Here is a 26,140-nt window from a genome sequence, read left to right as displayed (position 1 = left end):
ACATCTGAAACACACAGAGAGAAGGATTCAACCTAAGCAAAAAGTTAAGAGCTGATATAGACCTAAGGTACAATTCCTTCAGAATGTAAATGGTCCCGAGAAAAATTATATATTTACTTAACATCTGTCATCACATTTTCAATTAGCAATAATTGCGCCTTGGATAAACCTCATTGGCTATGATACTGCCACTGTGCAAAGCTTTGTCATCACAATTTAACTAGACCTAGTTATATCTAAGTAACATCTGAGAGGGGGTGATTTTTGTCCTGGGAGAAAAGCTAAGAACTAATCTTTGAGTTACAATGCCTTCCAGTTCCACAAGAAAATGTAAATGCTCCCATGAAAAAGTATATATGTGCTTGGTATCACTTATTCACCTTAAACTAGAACTAGTTATACCCAACTAATATCTTCGGGGGCGGGGGGTGAATTTTACCCTGGGCAAAAACCTAAGAGTTAATCTGGGCTTGAGCTAAAGGGGTCCCTCCAAACCCCTTTAGAAAATGTAGCTGTTTCCAAGAAAAGGAATAAATGAGCCTGATATCAGTCATTCACACTTTAGTTAGAATTAGCTCAAAAAGCTTTGAGTGCATTTTCGCTCTGTACTGTTGGAAACCACCTGAGGTAATTTTAGGGTTGGAAAGAAAGAGAGATCAGTGAGAAAGACAGGGGTCTAAGGGATCTGCTTCCTGACAGGGCTTGGCTGGCAATCATTGATACTTAAGTGTTCACACCAGAATAAAGCAATAATGGTGAAAGAGAGTCATCTCCTTATTTGAGGAATGTTACAAGGGTGGCACCTAGTCCTGGTGGGAATGCTGGGCTTTGGGGACACAGCTGAAGCAACTTACTGTTGTAGGAAAGGCGGCTCTTAAATGCTAACTCGGACCCGGGGTTAGCTTATATCAGGAAACTTGAAGAACTGTGAAGAATGCATGAGCCTTGCTTCATTTGTAATGTTTTATTTCCTTTTTTTTTTTTTTAAGATTTTATTTATGTATTTGACAGAGAGAGAGAGAGCCCAAGTAGGGGAGCAGCAGGCAGAGGGAGACAGAGAAGCAGACTCCTCACTGAGCAGGGAGCCCGACGTGGGGCTCAATCCCAAGACCCGGGGACCCCAGGACCACGACCCGAGCCAAAGGCAGACGCCCAACAGACTGAGACCCCCAGGTGCCCCTCTTTTTTGTTTAAATGAAATTGCATTTATGTGGAAGATGTAACAGGTACATGGCATCAAATTCCAGGAGAGTAAATGATGATGCAGAAGAAAGCATCTACTTTGGGGCACCTGGGGGGCTCAGTCAGCTAAGCATCTGCCTTCAGCTCACATCTTGATCCCAGGGTCCCGGGATCGAGCCCCACATTGGGCTCCCTGCTCAGTGGGGAGCCCTCTTCTCCCTCTCCCCTCCCCCCTGCTTCTGTTCCCTCTCTCTCTGTCAAATAAATAAATAAGATCTTAGAAAAAAAAAAAAGCCTCCTCCTCGGGGAGCTCCCAGCCGTGCAAGCTACCTCCATCCCCATCGTGTCTCGCTCCAGCGGTACTCCGTAAACGTACGTTCATTTCCCCTGCCCTCACGCACATGTGGTACCCTGTGTTCTGCACTGCCCTGTTTCAATTACCGGGTGCACTTTCAGTGGGGAAGATATTGTCTTCGAGGGGATGAAAACTAGTGCTCTCGGGGTGAAACAGATCTTCCTCTTTTTATGCAGAAAGCACAGATCACATAGAGTGAATGAGCAGGTACATAACCTATGTGTGGTGTTACGATTTCAGTGGGACGAAGAACACAAAAACCAAAATGGTGAGAAAACACTGATGGAACCATATACACTCAATATTGCCCCCTGTCAGGGGCGCCTGGGTGGGCTCAGCTGGTTAAGTGTCTGACTCTTAGCTTCAGCTCAGGTCTCGATCTCCGGGTGGTGAGTTCGGGTCCCGTGTGGGGCTCCAGGATGGGTGTGGAGCCTACTTTAAAAAAAAATAATTATTGGGACGCCTGGGTGGCTCAGTTGGTTAAGCAGCTGCCTTCAGCTCAGGTCATGATCCCAGCGTCCTGGGATCGAGTCCCACATGGGGCTCCTTGCTCATCAGGGAGCCTGCTTCTCCCTCTGCCTCTGCCTGCCATTCTGTCTGCCTGTGCTTGCTCTCTCTCCCTCTCTCTCTCTGACAAATAAATAAATAAATAAAATCTTTTAAAAAAATAATTATTGCTCCATATCGGCACATACAAATAATCGTCTTTTATTTTCGAAGTCATGTAACATTTCATTATGGGAATACACCAGGCTCTACTAACCAATCCCCTGCTGATGGCTATTTTGTTGTTTCTAGTGTTCTACTAAGTGTTTTCTGTATGTAATTGTTCACTTTATATTTTGTACATTTTTTATTGAGGTAGGTTTAGTTTACAGAAATAATGCACAGGTCTTGTGTGTGTATTCAATTTGACAAGTTTTGACAATTCTATACACTCATGTAACCACCATTGAAAATTGGATCTAGGGGCCCCTGGGTGGCTCAGTGGGTTAAGCATCTGCTTTCAGCTCAGATCATGATCCCAGGGTCCTGGGATCCAGTCCCACATCGGGTTCCCCGCTCAGCGGAGGAGTCTGCTTCTCCCTCTCCCTGTTTGTGCTCTCTCTCTCTCTCTTGCTCAATCTCTCTCAAATAAATCAATAAAACGCCCTTAAAGTAATAAAAAATAAAAATAAATAAAAATAAGATCTAGAATATTTTCCCCACCTTAAAAAGTCCTTTCCTGCCCTTGTCCACTCAGCTCCCCACTCTAGCCTAGGCAACCACTCTCTTTCCCCCAAGATTCCTTTGTCTAGTCTCCAGATTTCATATAAATGGAATCATACAGTGTGGTGCCATCATACAGTAAAGGCACGTTCAACTTTATAAGAGATTACCCAATTTCCCAAACGAGGTAGAACGTCTTGACTCCCACCAACAGCGGGAGCATTCCAGTGGCTCCTTTATCTTCTGGAAGTGTTTGATGTCCATCTGTTTTATTTCAGTCATTCTGGTGGGTATCGTTAACATTTTCACGTGTTGGTAACAGTTCAGAACCAACCAAGTGAAAATTAAAAGAAAAACCCACGCCGAGACAGTTATGTTTGGGAAATGCTACCAAGTCTGTCCACTCTAAGAACACAGCAGAGCCTTGCAAAGATGGGCTGGCGCTCAGAGCCGTTTCTCAATGGGGTGTTCCTTCATCTTGTTTGGCTAACGCATCTCTCCTGCTGTGTTTCACACTCACACGTGCTGGTGGAAGCTACTGGGCAAACGTGACTTTGCTTTCCAGCTTAGCATTGCGGGGAAGTACGTGTTCCTGTTCCATAAACGAGGTAATACGATGCCAGCATCAAACAGTCCTCTTGTCCCGCACTGCTTATCCTTATTGGACTCATGCAGATATCTCTTCATTGGGTTCTATAAATGCTTTCTTTTTTTTTTTTTTTTTTTTTTAAAGATTTTATTTATTTATTTGACAGAGAGAGATCACAAGTAGACAGAGAGGCAGGCAGAGAGAGGGAGGGAAGCAGGCTCCCTGCTGAGCAGAGAGCCCGATGCGGGACTCGATCCCAGGAACCTGAGATCATGACCTGAGCCGAAGGCAGCGGCTCAACCCACTGAGCCACCCAGGCGCCCTATAAATGCTTTCTAAAGTCCATAATTATGTATAAAAATTTAAATACAAGTATCTTGGGGAGCGGGACTAGGGGGTCAAATCTACAGAAAGGGGTGAGTGAGTGAGTCCAGACGTTTCCTCTGGCAGGCTTGGGTACGAGGAGGAGGGAGAGCTCTAGCTGAAGGGCCCTGGGGCTCCTGGGGGTCAGCAAAGAGTGGGGAGGCGGGGGCAGGGGGAAGTCAGAAGTCAGACCTCACCTACTCCCCACACCTGCTGTCCCTGCCCTGGAAGAGAGTCTCCACAGCAAAGTCTAAATAAATATTATGGCTGGGATCACAAAAGCCGAGCCAAGCCAAACAAAGCCCTGAAAAGTCCAACACAGGGTGGTTACAGTGGAAGCAAGGAAGATGGGGAGGCTGAGGCTGAGAGGGGACAGTGACCCCCTCTCCCCGGGGCTGGGGAGCCCCAGGGGGGCGCTGGGGATGCCCTACCCCCTCCATACTGGGAGCTCCCCCAGTCTGATAGCCACAGACGTCTCCCAGACGTGGTCCAGGGTGCCCTGGGGCGCCGCTGCTGTCATGTGAGTCCCCATCAGATACAAGGATGGCACCCGATGGGCCCCTCATGGGCACTCATTAAGTCTGTTTGTGAATGGATGGCGAAGGGTCCATTGAGAAAAACACACCAGGGTGGGAATTTCTTGAGCGCAAGGGGGTGTTTTCCTGACAGCTGCGAGCCTGGTGCCCGGCCTCGTGCCCGACACACAGAAGGCTCCATTCAGTTCTCCTCTGCCCACTCAGCTCCCAACAGCTTCCTATTGTATTTAATATAAAACAACTCCTTCTCCTGGCCTGCCCTGCCCACGCCCCCAGACTCTGAAGAAACTGCCCCATCCGCTGCCTGCCCTTCCTTCCTCCTCTCTCCACCTTCTTCTCGCTGCTCCAGCCACAGGGGCCTCCTCCCTGTTCCTTCAACGCGCCAGACAGGGTCCCATTCCCAGGACCTTTGCATGTGCTGTTTCTTCAGCTGGAAACACATTTCCCCCAGATCTTCCCAAGGGCTCCTTCTTCTCCCTGAGGACTGAAGTGTCGTTTTAAGGAGTGCCTGGCGGGCTCAGTGGGTAAAGCACATAGTTCTTGATCTTGGGGTTGTGAGTTCAAGTCCCACCTTAGGTAGAGAGCTTACTTAAAAAAAAAAAAAAAAAGTCACTTCCTTCAAGGACCAGCCTTTGGTTGTCTTTCACTGTGGTTACACAGTTTCTTGGTAGAACTTACTCATTTGTCAGTTTCCTGATTTATTTATGTATTTATGACATAATTTGTTCAGGGCTCTATCCCCAGGGCCTCAAACGGTGGTGGTCACAGAGGACGTGTGTCTGAGTAAGGGTTGACTGAGCACCTTGGCTGTGTGCAGACGCTTTCTGATAATGGGGACCCAGCAGAGAACAAAGGAAACTCCATTCTAGCCCATAAGGCTCTGGGAGTGGGGAGGAGGGAAGTGAGGGAAGACAAAAAAACATGTTGAGGAACAAGACAACGTCAGACAGAGGGGTTCTTGAAAGCAGCCATGTCACAAAGTGCTATGGGGCCGGCCTCCTCTGGCGGGGGGAGGGGGGACGGTCACACATAGCCTCTCAGACATCTGGGCTGAATGTATGAAGACAGTGACAGAGTCAGAGGTGGGAAGGAGGGCAGTTTCCAGCAGGCAGAACAGCGAGTGCAAAGGCCCTGAGGTGGGACCGAGTCTGGCTCAATCAATATCCGGTGAACAAATGAACCATAGAAGATTCTAGAAGGAACTGATTGCTGCTTAGGTTCGGCTGGGGAGGACTTGGAGCATGGGTGGGAGGTTGCTAGCTCCTGAGGGAAGGGAGCTTCTGGCAGAGGGGACAGCTCCAGCAAAGGCCTAGGATGTCCTTTTCTTGTTTTTTTTTCCATCCTGGGAGTAGACAGGAGGCTGCCAGGGGCCCTGGGCTCTCCTGGAGACCTACATCCTGGGACTCAGAGGAGAAACAGTCCCTGAAAGTAGGAGAGAGGTCATGGCAGAGCTGAGGCACCCCAGACTTTGGCCTTTGCCTCTTGCCGGCTAGAAAAGCACAAAACATCAAGATAACGGTCTTCCCTCCCTTCCCCCAGCCTGGCCTGGTGTCACTGGCCCTTAACCCTGTCCATCTCGCCTATTCCCCAATCAGCACCCAGGGATGGGCTAGGAGCTCCCGATACAATTCCAGCATCTTTGGGGGGTGGTTACAGAGCTACAGAGAGAAGCAGAGCAGAGTCTGCAGTCCTGGCGGTGGGGTGAGGCTCCAGCACAGAGTAGACTCAGAAAGCAGCGGGAGGCAGGACCGGCTGGCCTCATGAATGGGGATTTAGCAGCTGGAAAGGTGAGCCCTGCTGGGGGCTGTGGGGGGGGCTGTGGGGGAGGGAGGGTCGAGGCCAGGAAACCCTCCCAAGATCCCAGAGTTGGAAGGAGCCTCACACCCCACCCCCCATTAGACAGATGGGAAAACTGAGGCCCAGAGAGCGCATGGAATGGCCAAACTCATGCCTCCATCCCGGAGCTCTTCTTGTCTTTCCTCCAGGAAGAGGGCACTTGGGCAGGATGGGAGGGGAAGAGGGGGCTGGTTTCATCAGCTTCATAGGAGCTGACCAGGCTGTTCACCCCCACGCATGCACCTGTCTAGAGCTTTGAAAGAAATCAGCTCGCCTGCCCTGGGAGGGCCTGCGAGAGCAGCACAGCCCACCTGGAGATGGGAGCGCCAGGGGCAGGGTGGGCTGGCCTGGGGGCCGAGTGGGGGTTCGGTTTGAGCCACACGGACCTTGAGGTGGCATGCCGATAGGAGGTGAGAGGAGAGCGGGCGGTGAGTTCCTCACGCCTATCCCCTCCTTGCCCCAGATGGCTTCCTCCGGCTGTCCCTTGGACCCTATTGGCAGCCTGGAGCTCCTGGATCTCCTGTTTGATCAGCAGGATGGCATCCTGAGACATGTGGAGCTGGGTGAGGACTGGGACCACGTCGAGGACCAGGTGAGGACACACTGGGCCTCAGAGCCAGAGCTCCACTTCCTCGGGGAAGCATTTAGGGCTCAGAGCTCAGTTTTAACAAAGCTCAATGTTGTGTTGAACCTCTCAGCTACTCTAAGGGGTAGGTGACATTAGCTTCTTTGTAGAGGTGAGGAAACTGAGGCCCAGAGAGGGATAGTTACTTGTCCAGGGTCACACAGCAGTTTGGGGTTGGGTTCAAGCTCAAACTCGGGGCTTGTGTCTTGGGGGTACCCAGGCTGCATGATTGTGTTCAGGCTCAACAACTCCGGGAGGAAGGAGCATTGGATCCTTCTGTCTTGCAGAAAGGACAAGGGAGGCCCAGAGAGGATCTGTGGCTTGCTCGGAGTCACAGAGCAATCCAGAATAAAGCGCAATGCTTTTAACTCCCACCCTCCCGTCTCTGTCCCAGCAGGTCCTGCCAGGCCCAGACTCTGACGATTTCCTAAACTCCATCCTGGGTTCCGGAGACTCGGTGCCCAGCTCCCCGATCTGGTCCCCTGCGGCCAGTGACAGTGGCATCTCTGAAGACTTGCCTTCCGACCCCCCAGACACCCCTCCACGCAGCGGGGCAGTCGCCTCCCCCACCAGCTGCCATGCGGCCGAGTCAGCCAAGGGGCTCTGCCCCTCCTACCATCCTGGACCCCCCTGCCTTGCCAGTCCCCCTGGGCCAGTGGCCCACGTGCTGGAGGCCTCTGTGGCCATAGACCTGGGTAGGTTCCTCGTCTTCATTCACCACCCTTGTCTGGTTCTGGGCGCTGGGCTTGCACATACCCACCCTTTGAAATAGAAGCTGTCTTGGACCCATTCCCCAGATGGTGACATGGCATTCCCGGTGAGGTTTAGGAATGAGTCAGAGCCACCGAGCTGGGCTGTAACCGTGGCAGACTGGCTCCCGCCCCAGACGCCACCCTGTCAGCCTCATCTTTGAACCTCCCATGCCTGGATCCTGGAGATGCTCAATGAAAGCGTGTGAGGTCACAGGACCCTAGGCCTCCATATGCTCCTCCTGGATCTGGGGAAAACTAGCCTTATGCAGAAGACACCCCCCCCCAACCCCCAGCAGGGCGTCCTTTGTCCCTTGAGCCTTGCAAGGAGGCGGGAGCGCTTAATAGATTCACTGGAGACTTTACAAAACTGAGACTCAGAGAGGTTGAGTCATTCAGTCAAGGTCACAAAGATCTGCCCAGCCAGGATACGAACCAAGAGCTGTGTAACCCAGAAGTCTGCATTCTGGGGAGCAGCCTGCCTATAGGTGCCAGGTGGGAGGGCACCTGAGGTGAATTAGACCTGGTCCCTGCCCCCAGGGGGAGATAAGGCGCTCTGGCTGGAGACCTAGTCTATAGTCCTGGGCAATAACAACCACTCCCTCCTGGGCTGGCAGTGGGTCCCCCAGCAGTGTCCCGGGGAATCAGGCTCCCAATTTCCCTCAGTGAGAAGATGGAGGCACCAGCTGGGGTTCTCGCCTTCAACCCAGGCCTTGGGTTTGTGCCCCCAATCCCTAGCACATTGTGGTTAATCCTGGAAGCCTTTCTGGAGGTGGAAGCTGGGCACTCAGAGACCCCCCACCTGACTTTTCCCTGGGTTTGTCCCCATCTGCCCTGGTCAGAAATGTGGAGCCCGGACCTCTGTTCCGAGGAGCAGGTTGAGCCGGCCGACCAGCCTCCGTGCTGCAACCTCACGGTGAAAGATCTCCTGCTCTCCAGCAGCGGGGCCACCGACCTGGTGAGCAGTCCCCACCCCCCACCCCCGCCAGAGCATCAGGGCTCAGAGGGCTTCATGGGGTCCCAGGACCTCCATTTCAGAGATTGGGAAACTGAGTCACATACAGGGTAGGGCACTTTCCAGTAGTGATAATAATTTTTTTTAAAAAAAGCTAAAACCAAGTATCCATTGTAGGCCAGACATTCTTCTAAATGCTTTCAATGTATCATCTTTTAATTCACAGAAATGCTAAAGATTGGGGCTCTTGTTACATTAATTTTTCTCTTGAGGAAATGGCACAGAGAGGGCCAGCAATCTGCCTTAAGTCACACAGCAGCTGCTGGCTCGACCCCTGGGCTGATCTACTGAATTCCTGCTCACGGACCCAGGACCGTCTGTCTTTCCGAGGGCTTTGAGTACCAGAAACCAGATCTGATGACCCAATTAGTGCCCCCATTTCACAGATGAGGAATCAGTGATCAATGGCCTGGAATTCTGGGTAGTGGGGACTGACCCTCAGGATGGACAGACTGCCCCAATCTGTACCTTTATTCCGGGGTCTGCCATTCCACCGGGTGACATTTCTAAGACTTTGCCACTCGGATGACAACGTTCTTTCCTTACTGATGTTTATCTTTCATAATTTAAATTTAGTTAAACACTTTTTAAAAATAGGCAAATACAATCATTCCGCCCGAGTTCCAAAGGCACAAACAGGCACGGGCAGGGGGGAGGGTGTTTCACCTCACCTCCCTTCCCACACAGGTTCCAAGGAATCCTTTCAAAGGGATTCCTCCTTCTCCCCCCCCCTTCTAAGCTTGACATAATAAGTAGCATCCCACACTTATACTGGTTTTGCCCCTTTATTTTTTTAACTTGAGAGTTTACCCTGGTGATTGCTTTAAGTCTTGATATGGGGAAGCCCCTGTCCTTTTTCACAGCTCCCCTCCATGATCACCCGGATCATGCCTTATTTAATCTCTCCCCTCTCAGTCAGCTATCCCCACTGTGTCCAGCCCTTTGCTGTTACGGACAGCACTGCTGTGAATTTTCAGAACCCAGACCAGTGCCCGGCGCGCAGTAGGTGCTTAATACATGGTTTTCAAATGACTGTTAAGCAGATGAAAAGTCTGTGCGTCCGCGGTTTTGTCTGTGGTGAGGGTATCTGTAGGATCAGTTCCCGGCTCAGGGGGCTGATGCCGGCTCTCGAGCCCCAGTGCCCACGCGGACCCGACCGCAGACCGATGGACAGTTTCTCAAATCTGGTCCCTCCTCCATTTCCCGGAGGCTGTCGGTTTCCCGCCCCCAGCGCCTTGTCCGCGTTTCCCCCGCAGCAGCAGCATCACGTGGCAGGCCCCCACCTGCTGCGCCCCGGGGCTGAGCACTGCCAGGAGCTGGTGCTGACAGAGGACGAGAAGAAGCTTCTGGCCAAAGAAGGCCTCACCCTGCCCACCCAGCTGCCCCTCACCAAGGTGAGCCCGGGCTCCAGGCCCCGCCCCATTTCCTGCCACTACCCGCGCCTGGGTCTCATCTGTGCGCCTCCTGCGCGAGAATGTCAGGACGCGGCTGTCGCTGGAGCTGGGAAATGCATTCTAAAGGCCAGCTGGGTGGGCGGGTCCTAACACCCGGGAACCGAGGGCGGGCTTCCAGGCAGCGGCGGATTTGGGCGCCGGGAACCTTCCCTGGGCCTTCCACGCTGTATCATACAGCCCCTTGCAAGCCGGAGCCCACAAAGGGGCTGACCCGCAGGCCAGCTGTTCTTGCAGACGGGCTCCCACTGGGCTGTGCTGCATTGTAGGAATGTTTGAGTTTCTCTGGCCGGGAGTTTTCACGCAAGAATTCCGTGACTGTGGCCCCCGTACCCCCACACCGCCACAGGCAATAGCTCGCCGCAGCCCCCCGCCCCGCCCCTCAAGCCGATTTCACTCAGGACCTGGGTTTGCCATGCCCACTGCGAAGACCGTCGGGTCTTGGGACCCACCTGTCGGCCCCAGGAAAGCGCTGTTCCCCGCGCAGCCGGAAGGTGGCGCCATCGCCCCGGTGCGCAAAGTCTGGGAGCAGGTTCCTAACTGGGACTGGGATCCGGGAAAAGCATCAGGACCCAGGAGCCTCCTGCAGACTCTGCATGAATTTAGAGGGGTCTCCTGGACTCTTCCCCCAGATCCCTGGGTCTGGGGGTGGGGGGCTCCTATGGAAAGAGAGCAGGGGTCCAGACAACAGAGCGGACCCTCCTTCCCTTGTCACTGCGCAGTACGAGGAGCGAGTGCTGAAAAAAATCCGGCGGAAAATCCGGAACAAACAGTCAGCCCAGGAGAGCCGGAAAAAGAAGAAGGAATATATAGACGGCCTGGAAACTCGGTAAGGCTGGGGGACTGGGATGCCACACGTGGGGTGGGGGAGGGGAACAAAGCCAGGAAGAGGGGTGCAACAGTGACTAAGGTCACAGTTTTGGGGGGGCCTGACAAAATGAGAGGTTTTTTCCACTCTCGGGGAGAGATTATTTTTCACGTGAATTGCAAGGATGGAAAGATACCCAGAGATGGCAGGGGGCTTAGTCTCGGGGTCCCTTTATCCCCCAGAATACGTGACACAAAGAAAGGAGAATGTATGACCCACCTCGTTCTAACTCTCTGCCTGAAGACAGGGAGCTTCCCCCCCTGGTCTGAACATCCCTGGTCCTCAGCTGTCACGGCTTCCTTGAGTGTGTGTGCGATGGGAAGGACAGAGGGGACATCATTCTTGGCAGAACTTCCTCAACGGAAAAACCGTGACCCCAGTGTCATCCAGTCACCTCTCTCTTAACTCACGTAAGGGGACAGCCTCCTCTTCTCTAACAGAAGCGTAACGAGCTCGCTCACTCACTTCCTGACCCGGGCCTGACTCGATGGGGTGTTACAGGTCCATTTGGGTGTTCTGTGTCTTCCCAAGTCAGCTTTGGGCTGTCCTCCACTTCCGGGAAGTGGTCAGGGACAAATGGACTGCCATGAACTGGTTCATAGTGGTCTCTTCTTATTTTGCTAAACTCTGTGCTGTAGGCGGTCGTACCCATTTTATTTTATTTTATTTTTATTTATTTATTTGACAGAGATCACAAGTAGGCAGAGAGAGAGAGAGAGGAGGAAGCAGGCTCCCTGCCAAGCAGAGAGCCCGATGCGGGGCTCGATCCCAGGACCCTGGGATCATGACCTGAGCCGAAGGCAGAGGCTTTAACCCATTGAGCCACCCAGGCGCCCCCCCCTTTTTTTTTTTGGTCGTACCCTTTTTAATCATATGCTGTACATTTGGGCTTTCTCTTTTCCTTCATCTTCTTGACTCATCTTGCCAGAAACTTGTTTATTCACTTATTCTCGCCGGAGAATGGCTTTCTGGCCTCCCTCCCATCCACCTGTACTTCTGTGTTCTAGCTCTTCCATTTCTGCTCTTAGCTTTATTATTATTTTTAATGTACCTACATTCAGTTCATTAACGTACAGTGTATGACTCGTTTCAGTGGTAGTGTTCAGTGATTTGACAGTCTTATTGCCCTCGGTTTTAGTATGTTCTTCCTTGGTGCTTTATTTTGAAGAGAGTTTGTTCTCTTGTCCTTTTGCTAATTTTCAACACGTGTGCCTCCAGCTTGTTGAGCTGGAGGAAGGGTGGGAAAGGTCTGTCCCTCCCCGCCCTATGTCGGCTGCCCCTTGCTCATTGTGATTGGCTCCATTGACATTACCTTTGGGTCCTTGGGTCTTCCTTAATCGACATCATGGATTCTTTTCTATCCCGTGAGTTATTTAGAAGGAGAGCTTTTCGGGTTGGGGGGGCTGATTCCTTTCCCTGGATCCAATGCCAAGACCAGAATATCCCATCTGAGTGGTCTACGCCAAGACCACTCTCGCAGATGGATGCAGGTGGGAAAGGTGGGGCGCCAGCCTGGATCTGGGGTCCCTAGACGGACAGATCGCCATCGTGATGCTCCTCAGATGCAATCCGCGAAAGCCCTCATCAACTTTGTTTCATGTTCTCCCAGACACTCTGTGAACTAGGTAACCATTGCCCCATTCTATGGGTGAGGGGACTGAGGTCAGAGAGTAGAGTGGCTTGAGCTCACAGGGAGGATGAGGATTGTAACTTGGTCCTCCTTGGACTCCCAGTCATCCTACTCCTTGGTCTTCTGGAAGCATCGCTGCCCAAGTTCGGCATTCCGTTCCCAGTCCTGGGGGCACGGACTGGAGGGAAACCCTCACATCAATGCAGATGTGGGATGTAGGAGCGAGGCAGACCTGGGTTCAAATCCTGACCCGTCCACAGACTTGCCAGGTGACTTTGGATGAGTGATGTCCCATCTCTGGCCTCAGATCCCCTGCCTGTAAAGTGGGGCCTCTCAGGGAGAGGTCAGCTGGGCCAGTTGGTGACAGGCATATTCTGAATGTCACTGTGACATTGTCCCTGCAGGATGTCAGCCTGCACGGCCCAGAACCAGGAGCTGCAGAGGAAGGTCTTGCATCTCGAGAAGCAGAACCTGTGAGTCTTGGTCCTGCTGTGGCAGAGGACGGGAGGAGCTGGCCCCCAGAGTCCCTCGTAGGAGAGATGAACTGTGTGGGGGACAAACTTGTGATGGCAAAGCAGAGCAGGGGTTATGGGCTCCACCTAGAAGGGGGCAGACTGCATAGAGGTGGGCACTTGCACTTGGGGACGGGTGTTTCCGGAGGAGGAAATGGACCACGGATGGCCAGAGGCTAGAAACACGGTGTTCTGGAGGACTGCACGTGTTCTAAGAGGGGCAGTCCATCTACTCAACATTTATTTAGTATCTCGTCCGTGCTGGGTATTGTTCTGGGCACTGGAACCACGAGATTAAACAGACAGACCATCTCCCGACCTACAGAACTCATGGTCTAGTGGGAGACATACTAAGACAAGTGAAAATATGTGAAAGATTATTTTCAAATAGTGATTGTCACTGAGGGGGAGAGCGAAGCAGGGCGAAGGCACTGGAGAGCGAGTGAGGGCTGCTCTGGGCCGGGAGGTCAGATAAGGTGACTTTTGAGAGGAGAATTGATGGATGAGAAATAACCAGCTCCGAGAAGACATGGGGGAAATGTGTCCTTGGCACAGAGGGAACCAGCATGTGCAAAGGTCCTGGGGCAGGACCAGGTCTGGGGTGTTGGAGAAACAATATGTGGGCCCATGTGGTTGGAGCAGAGTGGGCAAGGGAGAGAGAAGGAGGAGGGGGGAGGGGACAGGGCAGGTCATGCCGAGTCTTGGGGGCCATGGGGAGGACTTGGGCTTTTATCCAGGGTGGGGGGAGCCCTGGAAGGGTGGAGAGAAGCTCACTTACATTTGAAAAGTTCCATCTGGCTACTGCTGGCAGCATGAACCCTAGGAGGGCAGGAGGGGCCTTAGCGGGGCCAGAATAGAGGCTGGAGCTGGAGTTTTGGTGAGAGATGATGGCGGCCTGGATCAGGGAGGCAGGGTAGCTGAGAAGTGAGTGGATGCAGGGCGGGGATGTTCAGGGAGATTTACTGAAGCGAAGATGAAGAGTCTGGGACTCTAAGACCAATGGGGCCATGAGAGGTGAATGGGGTTCAGACATCAGCCAGGCTGGGAGACCCCAGAAACAGATGGGAGTCAGATCACAACCGCATGGGGCTGAGCCAAGGCCTGCGCATTCCCACTAAGGTCCCTCTTGGAGCAGCTGAAGAAACTCCAGGCAATTGTTGTCCAGTCCACCAGCAAGTCGGCCCAGACAGGCACCTGCCTAGCGGTAAGTCCTGGTCCCGAGGATAAAGGGGGTCCTTGGCCTTGGCCAAGGGGACTGTACAGGGAGCTGACCACAGCCTGAGCCCCAGTTCAAGCACGATCCCATCTTCTGGGGCTTTCTTTGCTCACGGGGTGGGGGGAGGGATGGGGTGACCTCCCCCATCTCCGCCAGGTCCTGCTGTTCTCCTTTGCCCTCATCGTCCTGCCCTCCATTAGCCCTTTCGTCACCAACAAAGCCGAGAACACCGGAGACTACGCACCTGTTCGAGGTAGGTGGGTTTGAGATGCTCAGCCTTCAAAACCCTTCTGGGGCGCACCATGGGCACAGTCCCCTTGTTTCCCCAAGCCCCTATACTGGGCCTCTTGGGGGGTGGGGGAGCGGACCCCCTTATTTCTACTCTCTGAGGCTGGGGTTAGGGAATAGAGGGACACCAGTCTCCCACCCTGTCCCTCATGATCCTCCCAACCCTTGCTCAGTTTTCTCCAGAACTTTGCACAACAACGTTGCCTCCCGCGTGGCCCCCGACGTCATACCAGGCTCCGAGGCCCCAGGACCGTGGTCCAAGGATGGCACATCCCAGGAAGGGTCTCCAGGAAGCCCCATGGCGGACTGGGAATCTCGGGGCATGTCGGCTCTGGGCAACTTGACAAAGGGTCTGGACAACTCGACTCTGATCCCGGACAACTTGACCCTCGCCCGGGACAACTCGACACTCGCCAAGGACAACTTGACACTGGTCCCGGACAACTCGATGGAGAAGCTGAAAGGGGCCACCCTGCTGGGCTGGACTGCGCCTGAGCCAGCGCTCAGCTCTGGGCGGGTGGGATTGGAGGCAGCAGGGGAGGAGCTGTGAGCACCATCTCTATGTGCCCGCAGGCCCCTGGGCTTAGGGGACCTTCTGTGGACAGTGACGACGGGCATGGGGGTGAGAGGTGAGACCTGGCAGAAGAGCCAGGATGGAAATGTACAAAGTCCTGGACCCCGAAACACACAGAACATGCCCAGACACAGGACAGCCGCAGGGTCACAAAGCCTGAGAAAGCCACAGACCCAGGCAAAGGAACCGGCAGACACATGCAGAGTGACCCACAGACCCAGACAGACGGACAGACACACACACAGACATCATGGCCCAACAGCTCCCCTGCCCCCGGCCTCCTCCCTGCCCCCTGCACACAGGGAAGAAAAACCCGCGGAGTCTGTGGGGACCCTGGCCCCAAGCCACCCCACTTTTCTAAGATTGCAGAGATCCTTAATAAAGTATTTTGACAGAACACGGCTGGCACAAAGAGGTGTTGGGTGGGAGCTGAAGCAGAGTCTCAGGCTCCCCAACTCCTGGAAGGAGGGGCTGGGCCAGCCAATGATGCGGAGGGAGGTGCAGCCCGACCTCCAGGCTGGAAAGGCCACATGCCAGGCCCTGGAAGTGCCTTCAGCACCTTGGAGAGCGGCCGCAAGGCCCGTGCTTGTCACGCCTGGACTGAGCTGTCTGGGGGCCCCGTGTCGATGGAAGGTCTGGGGACCTGCCTTCTTGGGGGCCTCCACAGCCCACCCTGCTCATTTTCCAGATGGGGAGACTGAGGCATGGGAAGTGAAGGATGCGGGCTGGAAGCCGGCTGTGTCTTGATGCTCATGCGTGGTGACTCCCCACCTGCTCTGAGCAGGTGCTGGGGGCTGCAAACCAGACCTGCAAAGCCACGGCCTCTAGCCTCCAGGGGCTCACAGCCTGGCGGCGGAGGGCAAATATTTAGAAACCATGCACACGGGCCCATCATCACACACTGAGGGCTCTAGGAATGCCAGCCATGGTACTGTCCTCCTCCTTCGTCCTCAGGCCGGGGTTGGCCCAGGCCGGCTCCACAGGGGCAAGGGGCCCTGCGGTCCTGCCCCGCCCCCCCGCCCCCTGCTCTCCAGGACTAGGACCTGGCACAAGGTTATGAAAGTCAAACACACAGACTCGGATGCAAGAATTGCTGTTTATTGCATTCAAGACTTCTTTGGAAGTCTGGAGGCAGCAGGGTGCACACACCTTTCTCCCTCTAGCCCCAAAGGCAAGGCAAAGCCCTACTGTCCATGCCGCCTTGAAGTCTGGCTCCTGAACGGTGGCTCTGCCCCCCCTTACCTCCTGGAGGGATGGTGAAGGCGATTTTGGGGAGGCAGGGGATGGGGAGTGAGGGCCCAGGGCCAGAGGGAGTTAACTCTTGTTGCCAGGAACTAGGGAGGGCCTGGCCACACCTCCCCAGAACATCCTGAGTCAGGGGCTGGGCCTGGGCCTAGAGGAGCAAGTGCCTCAGGTGTCAGATCCAAGGTCCTGTCCAGGGCGAAAATGCTCCTCCTCAGGCCCACCCCAGAGGCCCCCAGAGCTAGAGAGAGAGGCAGCGGAGGGTGAGCCTGGCCTGGGGCCTGGATCCCGGATCCCAGCAATCAGCACCCTGAGGTCGCCCCCCCCCCCCCGGGCAGGTACGAGTGACAAAGTGAGACCAGTAAGAAAAGATGAATCCACGGTTTCTACAAAAAGCCCCACCCTCCCCAGGCCCCCTAGTCAGCTGGGGGCCACCTCGGCCTTCACCCTTTTGGGGGGCCTGTGCGGCACAGGACTGTCCAACCGCTCCCTCTTGGGGCTGGCAGGCCCAGAGCCATTGTGCTGGGCGCAGGACTCCGTGGAGGGCTCCGGCTTGGGGCTGGCAGGCGCTGGGCCATTGAGCTGGGTGGGGGCCTCCTCTTTGGGCTCCAGCTTGGGGGCGGGAGGGCGGGGCAGGGGGGGCAGCGCCCTCTCCAGCACGTGGGGGCCGTCCCAGGCAGGGATCTCCAGGCCCAGGTGCTTCATGAGCCTGGTCATGACCTCGTCCACGTAGCCATGGATACGCAGGTCAGCGTGGCGGTCCTGCGGGGGGCAAAGGCAGGTCAGGCTGAGGCCAAGGTTGAGAGAGGAGGGAGGCTGGGGCAGGGAGCACGTCAGGGTGGGCTCAGAACGCACGTGCTTCGTGGGCTGAAGGTTGACAATGACCAGTCGGCCTCCGCGGCGCTTGGTGGCGAGGGGCAGGTTCCCGCTGGGTCGGATTTGCAGCGAGGTGCCCAGTGTGATGGACAGGTCTGCGCTCCTGGGGCGGGCAGGCAGAGTCGGACGGAGCCCCCTCCTAGCCAGGCACGGTGGTCTCTACAGCCCTCCTGCCCCTCCTGGCTCAAGCCCCATTGTCTTCCCACAGGCCTTGTGCCCTGCTACACGCCCAGCCCCAGGGGTAGGGGTCAGCTCCCTTCCCAGCTGCCTCTGCTCTCAAGGGCCACCCGCAGCCTGGGCCGGCTTCCCAGCTGCCCTGAGTCCCACCACTGCAGCTCCGCTTCTGCCTGGGCCCCTCTCCCCCGACCCCCCATTGGCAGAAGCAGGGCTGCTGACGTGGGCAGGACCGTCGAGCCTTGGGACTCGGGTTCTACCCCAGCTCAGCCACTTCCCAACGGGGCAGCTTTGGACAGGAGCCCACCTCCAGACGCCTCGGTTTCCCTGCCCACAACACGGGCACGGTGCGGTGTGTGCGAGGAGCTGCTGTACTCAGGAGGACAGTGAGGCCCAGAGCACTAGCAACTGCCTCCCTCAGGAAGCCTCTCCTGACTGCCCCCGGGCCAGAGCTGGCTGGGCTTCTCCCTGCGTCCCCCACCAGCCCAATCCGGGCTCTTCTGAGGGTCAGACCTGCTGGCCTCGTCAGCAAGAGTGAGGTCCCGGTCAGGCAGGTTGTCCTCCCAGTCCAGGATGGTATCTCGCAGCTCCCCCCTGCGGAGGCGGTGGGGACATCAGCACAGAGACGCGCACCCTCCCCTGGAGTCCGGGTGGGGCCGGGGGGTCACTCACCTGCAGGCCCGCAGCCCCCTCGCCTTGGCCACAGTGCAGAGCCGGCCCGTGGCCTTGAGACCCATGCTGCCCACGACAGTGTCCCGGACGTACTGCCTGTGTTGGGGGAGGAAGGGGGGCCTGTGGGGCCAGGTCAGCCCACCCTCTGCTCCCCTGTGGCCTGAGCTGTTCTCCCAGAGAAGTGGGGGGCTTCCACAACACAGCTGGTCTGGCCGCACCCCAATACCAGTGGCGTGGAAATAGACTGGGAAGGGTTCCAGACAGAGGAGACTAGAGCGATGCGACAGTGACATGCAAGGTGGGACCCCAGGTTGGATCTTGGACCGGGACAAAAACAGAAGGCTCAGGAGCACTGGGCAGCTTGGTGGGGGGGTGGCTGGGTGACCTACACGGCTTTCTATGTGGCCTTTAAAATGAACGTGCTAGGGCGCCTGGGTGGCTCAGTGGGTTAAGCCGCTGCCTTCGGCTCAGGTCATGATCTCAGGGTCCTGGGATCGAGTCCCGCATAGGGCTCTCTGCTCAGCAGGGAGCCTGCTTCCCTCTCTCTCTCTCTGCCTGCCTCTCTGTCTACTTGTGATCTCTCTCTGTCAAATAAATAAATAAAATCTTTAAAAAAAAAATAAAAATAAAAATAAAAAAATAAAACGAACGTGCTGCGGCCGAGGAAGAGAAGAGCTCCTGGGAGACACATGTCCCTTGGGCCTGGGCAGTGGACACTTAGCCTCAAACGCCCAGCAAGGACTAACAAAACGGGAACGACCGCCAAATCCACGTGGGGATCAGCAGACTACGGACCTGAGCACCAAATCTGGCCCTCAGCCTCCTGTCCTTGTGAATAAAGCTTTATTGGCGCACGGCCACGCACATTCCTTCCCATGGTGTCTAACACAGCTCTCACACCTCGAAGGCAGAGCCTGTCATCCTGACAGAGGCCCTCTGGGCCATAAAGCTGAGAAGGTTCTACCATCAGGCCCTTTCCAGAAAAGGTTTGCTGATCCCCGGTCTAGGCAGAGTTCGGTTCATCATATGATTCTTATGAGTTTTCTGTAGACTTGAAATTTTTCAAAATAGATTTGGGGACCTTTTTTTTTTTTTTTTTGGCCATGGGCACCTCCCATCCTTGCTGGGCGGTTGCTGAGTCAGCGCCCCGGCTCCGGGAAGGACTCTGGCTCAGTCTGCCCACAGTGGGCAGACACACCTCTGTCACACTCTGTCTTGGGCTGAACTGTGTCCCCCAAAAAGATATGCTGGAGTCCCGACTCCTGATACCTCAGAGAGTGACCACATTTGGAAACAGGATCATCGCAGACGTAATGAGCTCACACTGGAGGAGGCTGGGCCCTCATCTAACAGGACTAGTGTCCTTACAAGCCAGCCAGACGGCAGACTGAGGGGTCGACAGGCCGAGGAGCGCCAAGGACTGTGAGAAACCTCCAGCAGACACAAGCAGGCAGGAAGGAGCCCCCCCCCCCCGCAGGGCTCAGAAGGAGCCAGGCCCTGCCACAGCTGACTTCGAACTTCTAGCTCCAGGTTGAGATGACCCGTTTCTGTTTTGAGCCGCCTGGTTTGCGGCCATCATTCTGGCCATCGTCCTGCGGCGCAGGAGAGGAGCACACCTCCCCCGGGGGAACATGTGTCTCCAGCCCCCACCCAAGCCTGGGTCTCTGGCCAGGCCAGAGGAGGCTCACGAGGCCCCAATGCAGAGCCTGACCTGGGAGGTGACAGAACACAGGGCCGGCCTGGGGCTGCCCATGCCCTGCGCCCCGCCCCACCCTCCCGTGGCACTCACGTCTTACACTTGACACACTCCTCTACAAACATGTTTCCGTGGAGCTCTGCCAGCTTGTCCCTGTGGGAGGAGAAGGGAGACACTTCGCCGTGGCACGGGGTACTGGTTCCTAAGGCTTAAGGCCGAGCACCGAGCCCTTTTCCTCCAGGAAGCCTTCCCTAAGCCCTCAACCATAGGATCAATGGACTCCTTCCTTCCAGGGCCTCTGGCTGTGGACTCCGCCATGCATAGTTGTACAACCTTATCCAGATGGCCCAACCTCTCCGAGCCTGGGAATCATTAACCTTTACGGCTGATCCCACCCCGTACAGGGACAGCCCATTCCGCTCACAAAATCCTTCCACACTTGTGGTGGAACCTCCAAATGTCACCAGGTCCGAAGGACAGGAATTCTGATACCCGGTTTGCAAAGAACCTAAGGCGATGGGTGGCCCCGGGGGCATAGGGTTTAGAGGAAGAGGGACGTGGGATCAACTCCTGGCTCTGTTGCTTCCCTGCTGTGTGACCTTGGACAGGTCACTTAACCTCTCTCTGCCTCAGGCCCCATCTGTGAAATGGGATAGCAGTGCCTAACTTTTGGGATATTTGGGGGAGCAATGATCAGGCCTGGAAGGTTCTTTCCCTCACTCTGTCGGTCACCTCCCTCACTCCCTCATGTCCCTAGTCCAGTGTCACAGCCCCACTAGCCTGTCACAGGCTGCATCTCCTGTCCCACTTTCCCCTTTTGTTCCCTGACAGTGATCACCGCCTGACCTAGCGTGCAATGTGCTAACTGATCTCGTCTTCTGTTTCTGCGCCAAGAGAGCGTAAGTCCCGGGAGGGGCTTCTGTCCTGTGCCCGCAGCGACCCGCGTCTAGAACAGCGTGTGTGCACAGTGGGCGCAGGGTAAAGAGTTGGGTGCGATCCGTTTCACTCCTGTCTGCGTGCAGTGGGTGCCGGCAGATTAGTGCTTCCTCCTCCAAAAGGGACTCAGGCCCATTTCAAAAGGGGAGGGGACAGTGGCCTCATTCCCCTTTAGAAGCCGAGAAAAATCCTTTTCCTTCAACCCTCGCCTACGAAGGGTGGGCAACTCGTGTCCGCATCTGCCCCTGTTCTCATCCGTGGACCCAAGGATAAGACCTGGTCAGCCTTTCGGCCCTCGTACAGTGTTCCCACTCACTATAAAAGTAAAAAAGACGGGTATGAAGACCCAACTACCAGCTCCCAACCGTGAGCACTTCTTCCGGCGCCCAGTTTCCTCTCGGCCTCCCCCCGAGGGAGATTTTGGAGCAGGTCTGGTGCTGGTGGCCGAGGGCCACACTCCAAGCCGACAGAGGTCCAGAGCACAGTGGTCAGGGCTGGAAGCACCCCTGAGGCTCCTGGGACCAGGAAAGGGGACCCCAATTCTCGAGATGAGCCCGGGAGGCAGTGACGGCAGATGACAGCTCTGGTTCGCAGCTCCACGGGGCGCTTGGCGCTTCTCCCTGCCGCCTAAATCGCCGCGGCGGCCTCATACGGGAGGGGCCGGCATCAGCGTTCACTTGACAGATGAGGAGACTGAGGCCCCGAGGGAGCAGGGCCAGAAGCTGGGGGTTACCTGGGGAAGCCAGAGCGCACGTGCAGCCCGTCCACGTTTTGGCTGACCAGGAAGCGGAGGAGGCCCACGCGCTCCAGCTGCACCAGCGCCATGTGGGTCTGTGTGGGCCGTGCACTCTCGAAGGTGGTGTCGAATTTGGGGGCCAGGCCCCGCTCCTCCATTGTCCAGACACCATGGGGGCCCCTGAAGGTGGCAGGTGTGGGGAGACACGGAGAGTTTAGGGTTCAAGGAGACAGGGTAAGGAATCAGAGACAGAACATTAGAGACAGAGACAGAGAGAGACAGAGAATCAGGGAGACAAAGATGGAGAGACAAAAGAGAGTATGTGAGACAAAGAGAAGGGAGGGGTGCCTGGGTGGCTCAGTGGGTTAAACTTCTGCCTTTGGCTGGGGCCCTGGTCCCAGGGTCCTGGGATCAAGCCCTCCATCAGGCTCTCTGCTCAGCGGGGAGCCTGCTTCCCCCCCTCTCTCTGCCTGCTTCTTTGCCTAGTTGTGATCTCTGTCAAATGAATAAATAAAATCTTTTAAAAAAAAAAAAGAGGGGGGAGAGATAAAGGGGGGACAGGGAGAGGAAGGGGAGAGCCTGTGGCACACGACAGCAAAAAATTATTCATTCCAATCAACATTGCCTGCTGCTACACTGAGCCTGGCCCTGTGCTGGGTAATGCTGAGGTCCTAGTGGACCGAGGCCCTGCCCTCAAGGAGTCCTCCATCTCATGGAGGGTGGACCTAAGTGGTCACCGACCCCGCAGCTGTGAAGCTGGAGGAGCCCAGTGGAGGTGCTGGGGCCTGTGCATGGGGAGTGCAGGAAGGCTTCCTGGAGGAGGCTGAGCTGTCTCTTCAGCTGTGCGAGGAAAGGGAAGAGAGTTCGGGCAGTAGGGGTAAGCAAAGGCTAGGGGACTGACAACAGCCTGTGAGTTGGGGGAAATGAAGTGGTCTGGGGGCTCCAGTGGGAGCAACAGGGCCCAAGTGGGAGAGGTGTCCTGAGGCGGGGTCAGGAAGGGCTTTGATTTCCATCCCGAAGTATGAGGAACTCTCCTGTGTGGCAGTGGGGAGCCACGGCAGATTATGGAGGAGGGGTGGAAGGGAAGCACGCCTTAGAAGTGTGACATTCCTCCCGGAACCAGGAATCTGCTTTCCCGCTGCAAGTCTGGGTAAGGGCCCATGAGGCCTAGGGAGGGAGTATAAATACAACAGGCCTGCCCTATAGGCACGGTGCCTTCAGGGGCCGCTAGGGGGTGCCAGTTTGAGACCCCGGCGCTTCAGCAAGAAGACTCTTGCCCAGCACAGGCTGCCCCAAGCAGGGAGGCGCTTAAACACTGGTGGCACGCCCTTGTCAACAGGTGAGAGCCTGAGGTGGGGATGATTAAAGCCACTTGCCTGACACCAGGTCCAACAGAAAAATATTTGTAAGTGAGCATGGAGCCAACTGCCCCTGATAGCAATCTTCCCATAGTCTAAGGTAATAGAACCCCAGTACTTGGGCATGCATGGTGGGCCCAGGCAAAAGACTACATTCCCCAGGATCCCTTGCAGCTAGGGATAGTCAGGTGACCATGCTCTGGCCAATGAGGTGTGAGTGACCAATGGAATGTTGAGCATGACTTAAAGGGACCTGTCTGCAAGGGTGGGTCTTTCCAGTCCCCAACATCCCCGGGAAAGGCGGTCGGACGCGTTCTGATGGCCAAGCCTCTGTGAGTTGACAGGGAAAATGCTGGCGGTAGCGGACCCTGCCTCAACCTTCCCTCCATGCCCACAGACCTGAAGTCAGGGATGCCCGAGGCGGTGCTGATGCCGGCACCTGTGTGGAACACCACGTTGGAGGACTGCCAGACCAGCTGCGCCAGCTCCCACACCTTCCGCTCCAGCTCCTCAGGAGGGTCGAAGATCTGTCAGGGGACAGAGCAGAAGGCAGAGGTCAAAACGTGTCCCAAGTGGCAAAGCCACTAGCCACAGATTGGGATTCCCCTGCCTTGCCCCGGGGGTGGGGGTAGTAGGGGGAAGAGAACCCACTGGAAAAGGGAGCTTATCCTCATGTACCTCCTCTGTCCACAGCCCCCTGGGGCTCCCGCATCCTTAGGGAGCCTAAAAGCCTAAGCCCTCCCAGTGGCCCCCCAGAGGCCCTGCACGATCTACCCTCCCCTCCTCCCTCTCTCTCCCCCTCACCCACTCTGCTCCAGTCACACATGCCTCCTCACTATTTCTCCAACACACCAGGCCTGATCCTGCCTCAGGACCTTTGCACAGGCTCTAGGCAGAGGGTACAGCACTACCCACATGGCTCCTCTCTCACCTCCTTTAGCTCTTGGCTCAAAAATCATCTCATTTGCACACCTGTGTTCACAGCAGCATCATTTACAATCACTAAAATGTGGAATCAACCCCAGGGTCCATCGATGGGCAAAAGGATAAGCACAGTGCGGCCCGTCCACACATTGGAATACAATCCAGCCTTAGAAAGAAAGGGACCCTGACACCTGCCATGACATGGAGGGACCCCTGAGGACGCTGGGCTCAGTGAGAGGAGCCAGACCCAGAAAGACCCATCCTGCAGGACCCCACTCCTAGGAGGGCCCCAGAGGAGTCCTGTTCATAGAGACAGAGAGAAGGTGGGAGCCAGGGCTGGGGCAGGGGGTGGGGAGTCCATGCTTCACAGGGACAGTCTCTGTGTGGGGAGATGGAAAGTTTTGGAGATGGAGGGTAGGGGGGTGGTTGCACGACGGTGTGGATGTTTTCTCTGCCACTGAACTGTATACTCGAAATGGTTAAGGTGCGACATTTTATGCTGTGTATTTTGCCACAATTAAAAAAAAATTGAGGGGCGCCTGGGTGGCTCAGTGGGTTAAGCCTCTGCCTTCGGCTCAGGTCATGATCTTAGGGTCCTGGAATCCAGCCCCACGAGGGGTTCTCTGCTCAGCGGGGAGCCTACTTCCTCCTCTCTCTCCTCCTGCCTCTCTGCCTACTTGTGATCTGTCAAATAAATTTAAAAAAAAAATGTTTAAAAAAAATTGAAAAAAGAAAAGTGGTCTCAGTGATGCCTCCTGGGCCCTGGTTTCAATGCAGCCCCAGCTCTCCTCACCACTGCCCTCTTTACTTTTCTCCCTGAAGCTTACCGTCATTGGACTTATATTTACTTGCTCCTTGTCTGTCTCTCTGCTAGAATGAGGGATGAGAATGTGCCTGGTGCATAGATGGTGCTCCATAAATGCGTGTGGAATCAAGCGACTAATCAAGGGCCAGGCAGGAGAAGACAGGGGTTTCGGGAGGGATTCCGAGGGCTCTTATTAAATGCCTCAGAACGCGCGGACCAGACTTTAGGGGATGGGGCGATCTTCCCCCCAGTTTACAGAGGGGCGAGGGGACCCAGAAGGGAAGTGACTCACCCCAAGTCCTAGAGCAGCAGAAGGGGTTTTGCTGAAACTATCTACATCCATCCAACCTGAAACCCCTCTCCATCACCCTCAGGATAAAGTGTCAGCTCCCCAGCCTGGCACGTGCGGCCCCTGCGGTCCCGGCTCTGGAAACCTCTCGCCTAATTTGTGCCCCAAGTGTGTTTCTTCCCACCTCCCCGCCTTCGCCCATGCCGAGCCGTCAGCCTGCAACTGCGTTCGCACGCTTCCCTCATCAGAACTTCGGGACTTCCCGCGACGCGGGTGCCTCCCTCGGTCCGGCCAGGCCGACTGGGGGCTGGGGGCGTCCGGGTCCCCGGGAGCGCAGGGAGCGTCACTTCCCGCCCCCTCCTCTCTGGGAAGTCCCTCCCATTGTCTAGCCTCAGTGCCTCCCGATATTCCCACAATGCCCCGCTGCTGCCCGACCCCGCCCAGCCCGCGGCGCTGCGGGCGGCCTTCAGGAGGCCGGGCCGAGCTCACCTCGGGGAGGCCACACTTGCCCTTGTCCGCGTACGGCGACAGTCCCGCCGCGTAATTCACCGACATCCTCGCCGCCCCGACGGGAACAATAAAGTTTATCTTGTTGAGGCCGCTTCCGCCGGAAACGGGGCGGGACGTGAGGTGGGGGAGGAGTCGTGTTCCTCCCTACGCGCCCGGCCTCTGCCTCCAAGGCGCATGCGCCTCGCCTGACGCCTCGGGCGCCATCGCCAATGCTGGCAAAGGGAAGTCGACTTTCTTCGGAGTGTTGCAGGGTGGCGGGAAACTGCCTGCCGCCCATGGGACAGTGCGCCAGTCAGCTCTCAAGTGAGGGGCACAAGCAACCGGCGCCCCGTTTGAATTCCCCACATCCCTCACGAGGACGAAGGACTCGTGCTTCCAGTCGGGGCTCTTTCCGCTGCACATTTCAGAAGGGAATAAAGTCACCAATGCAGGGCAATCGTGCACGTGGGCGGTGGGGGGGGGGCAGTGTGGGGCCTCACCACGTAGGGGCTTAAACGCCGCTGCGAATTACCCGGGCGTCATCCAGCTGGGTGGTATTCTGCACATGGCAGGACAGGTGACCAGCTAAGAGCCTGCTCAAAGGCACTGGGGCCAGTGGCGTTGAGGATGCATTTAAGAAACGTGTTGAGCACCAACCGTGCTGGGGAGACACTGGAGAACAAAGGCGGCACCTTGTGGCGAGAGGTGGACACAGACCGGTGAGCGGCAGATGGTGCCTTAGTGTGATTAAGGTGCCTTGAGGGCACCGAGCCATAGGGAGCTGAAAGGAGGCACCTGACCCAGCCTGGGTACATCCCAGAAGGCTTCCTGGAGGAGGGGGTGCTGTAGCAAAGATCCAAAGAGTGAGTAGGAATGAGATGGGGAGAGTGAGCCTGTTGGGAGCGACATGGGGTACAGAAGGGGTGTTCCTGGTAGAGAAACAGC

The 26,140-nt window shown here is 55.9% G+C and overlaps 2 protein-coding genes across 8 annotated transcripts; one reads left to right on the top strand and one right to left on the bottom strand.

The window, feature by feature from the left end:
* The first annotated feature begins 5,994 nt into the window (after window positions 1–5,994).
* Window positions 5,995–14,974, top strand: LOC111161856 (cAMP responsive element binding protein 3 like 3). Of its 4 annotated transcripts, none has more exons than XM_022525872.1 (10): window positions 5,995–6,021; window positions 6,534–6,662; window positions 7,093–7,390; window positions 8,287–8,402; window positions 9,716–9,853; window positions 10,633–10,739; window positions 12,813–12,881; window positions 14,040–14,124; window positions 14,293–14,389; window positions 14,598–14,974. In XM_022525872.1, the coding sequence occupies exons 1-10, from the start codon at window positions 5,995–5,997 to the stop codon at window positions 14,972–14,974; spliced, it is 1,443 nt and encodes a 480-aa protein (XP_022381580.1). The 4 variants fall into 4 exon arrangements, with proteins under 4 accessions (XP_022381580.1, XP_022381581.1, XP_022381579.1 ...); XM_022525873.1 differs by having other exon boundaries at window positions 7,090–7,390; window positions 9,722–9,853; XM_022525871.1 differs by having other exon boundaries at window positions 7,090–7,390.
* A 1,106-nt stretch (window positions 14,975–16,080) lies between these two features.
* On the bottom strand, window positions 16,081–25,271 carry LOC111161831 (sirtuin 6). 4 transcript variants are annotated; one of them, XM_022525830.1, is made up of 8 exons: window positions 25,196–25,271; window positions 23,088–23,215; window positions 21,328–21,510; window positions 19,752–19,811; window positions 17,963–18,058; window positions 17,804–17,884; window positions 17,096–17,219; window positions 16,081–17,002 (listed from the first exon to the last, which is right to left on the bottom strand). In XM_022525830.1, the coding sequence occupies exons 1-8, from the start codon at window positions 25,259–25,261 to the stop codon at window positions 16,661–16,663; spliced, it is 1,080 nt and encodes a 359-aa protein (XP_022381538.1). In that variant the 5' UTR covers window positions 25,262–25,271; the 3' UTR covers window positions 16,081–16,660. The 4 variants fall into 4 exon arrangements, with proteins under 4 accessions (XP_022381538.1, XP_022381539.1, XP_022381540.1 ...); XM_022525831.1 differs by lacking the exon at window positions 25,196–25,271 and adding an exon at window positions 24,710–24,956; XM_022525832.1 differs by lacking the exon at window positions 17,804–17,884.
* Window positions 25,272–26,140: the final 869 nt, after the last annotated feature.

The sequence above is a fragment of the Enhydra lutris genome, unplaced genomic scaffold, assembly GCF_002288905.1.
Source record: "Enhydra lutris kenyoni isolate GAN:26980312 unplaced genomic scaffold, ASM228890v2 scaffoldscaffold86, whole genome shotgun sequence".
Taxonomy (NCBI): Eukaryota; Metazoa; Chordata; class Mammalia; order Carnivora; family Mustelidae; genus Enhydra; species Enhydra lutris.
Note: the sequence above shows the minus strand (reverse complement) of the source record. Positions and strands in the feature narration are given on the sequence as shown.

Excerpts from the sequence above, each read along its gene's own strand:
- LOC111161856 (XM_022525871.1), top strand. The coding sequence starts at position 5,995 with ATGAATGGGGATTTAGCAGCTGGAAAG. Across the intron at positions 6,022-6,533 it reads GGGATTTAGCAGCTGGAAAG|ATGGCTTCCTCCGGCTGTCC; the intron begins GTGAGCCCTGCT and ends TCCTTGCCCCAG. Across the intron at positions 10,740-12,812 it reads ATAGACGGCCTGGAAACTCG|GATGTCAGCCTGCACGGCCC; the intron begins GTAAGGCTGGGG and ends TTGTCCCTGCAG.
- LOC111161831 (XM_022525830.1), bottom strand. The coding sequence starts at position 25,261 with ATGTCGGTGAATTACGCGGCGGGACTGTCGCCGTACGCGGACAAGGGC. Across the intron at positions 21,511-23,087 it reads TCGGGCATCCCTGACTTCAG|GGGCCCCCATGGTGTCTGGA; the intron begins GTCTGTGGGCAT and ends TGCCACCTTCAG. Across the intron at positions 17,220-17,803 it reads CTTGCTGACGAGGCCAGCAG|GAGCGCAGACCTGTCCATCA; the intron begins GTCTGACCCTCA and ends TGCCCGCCCCAG.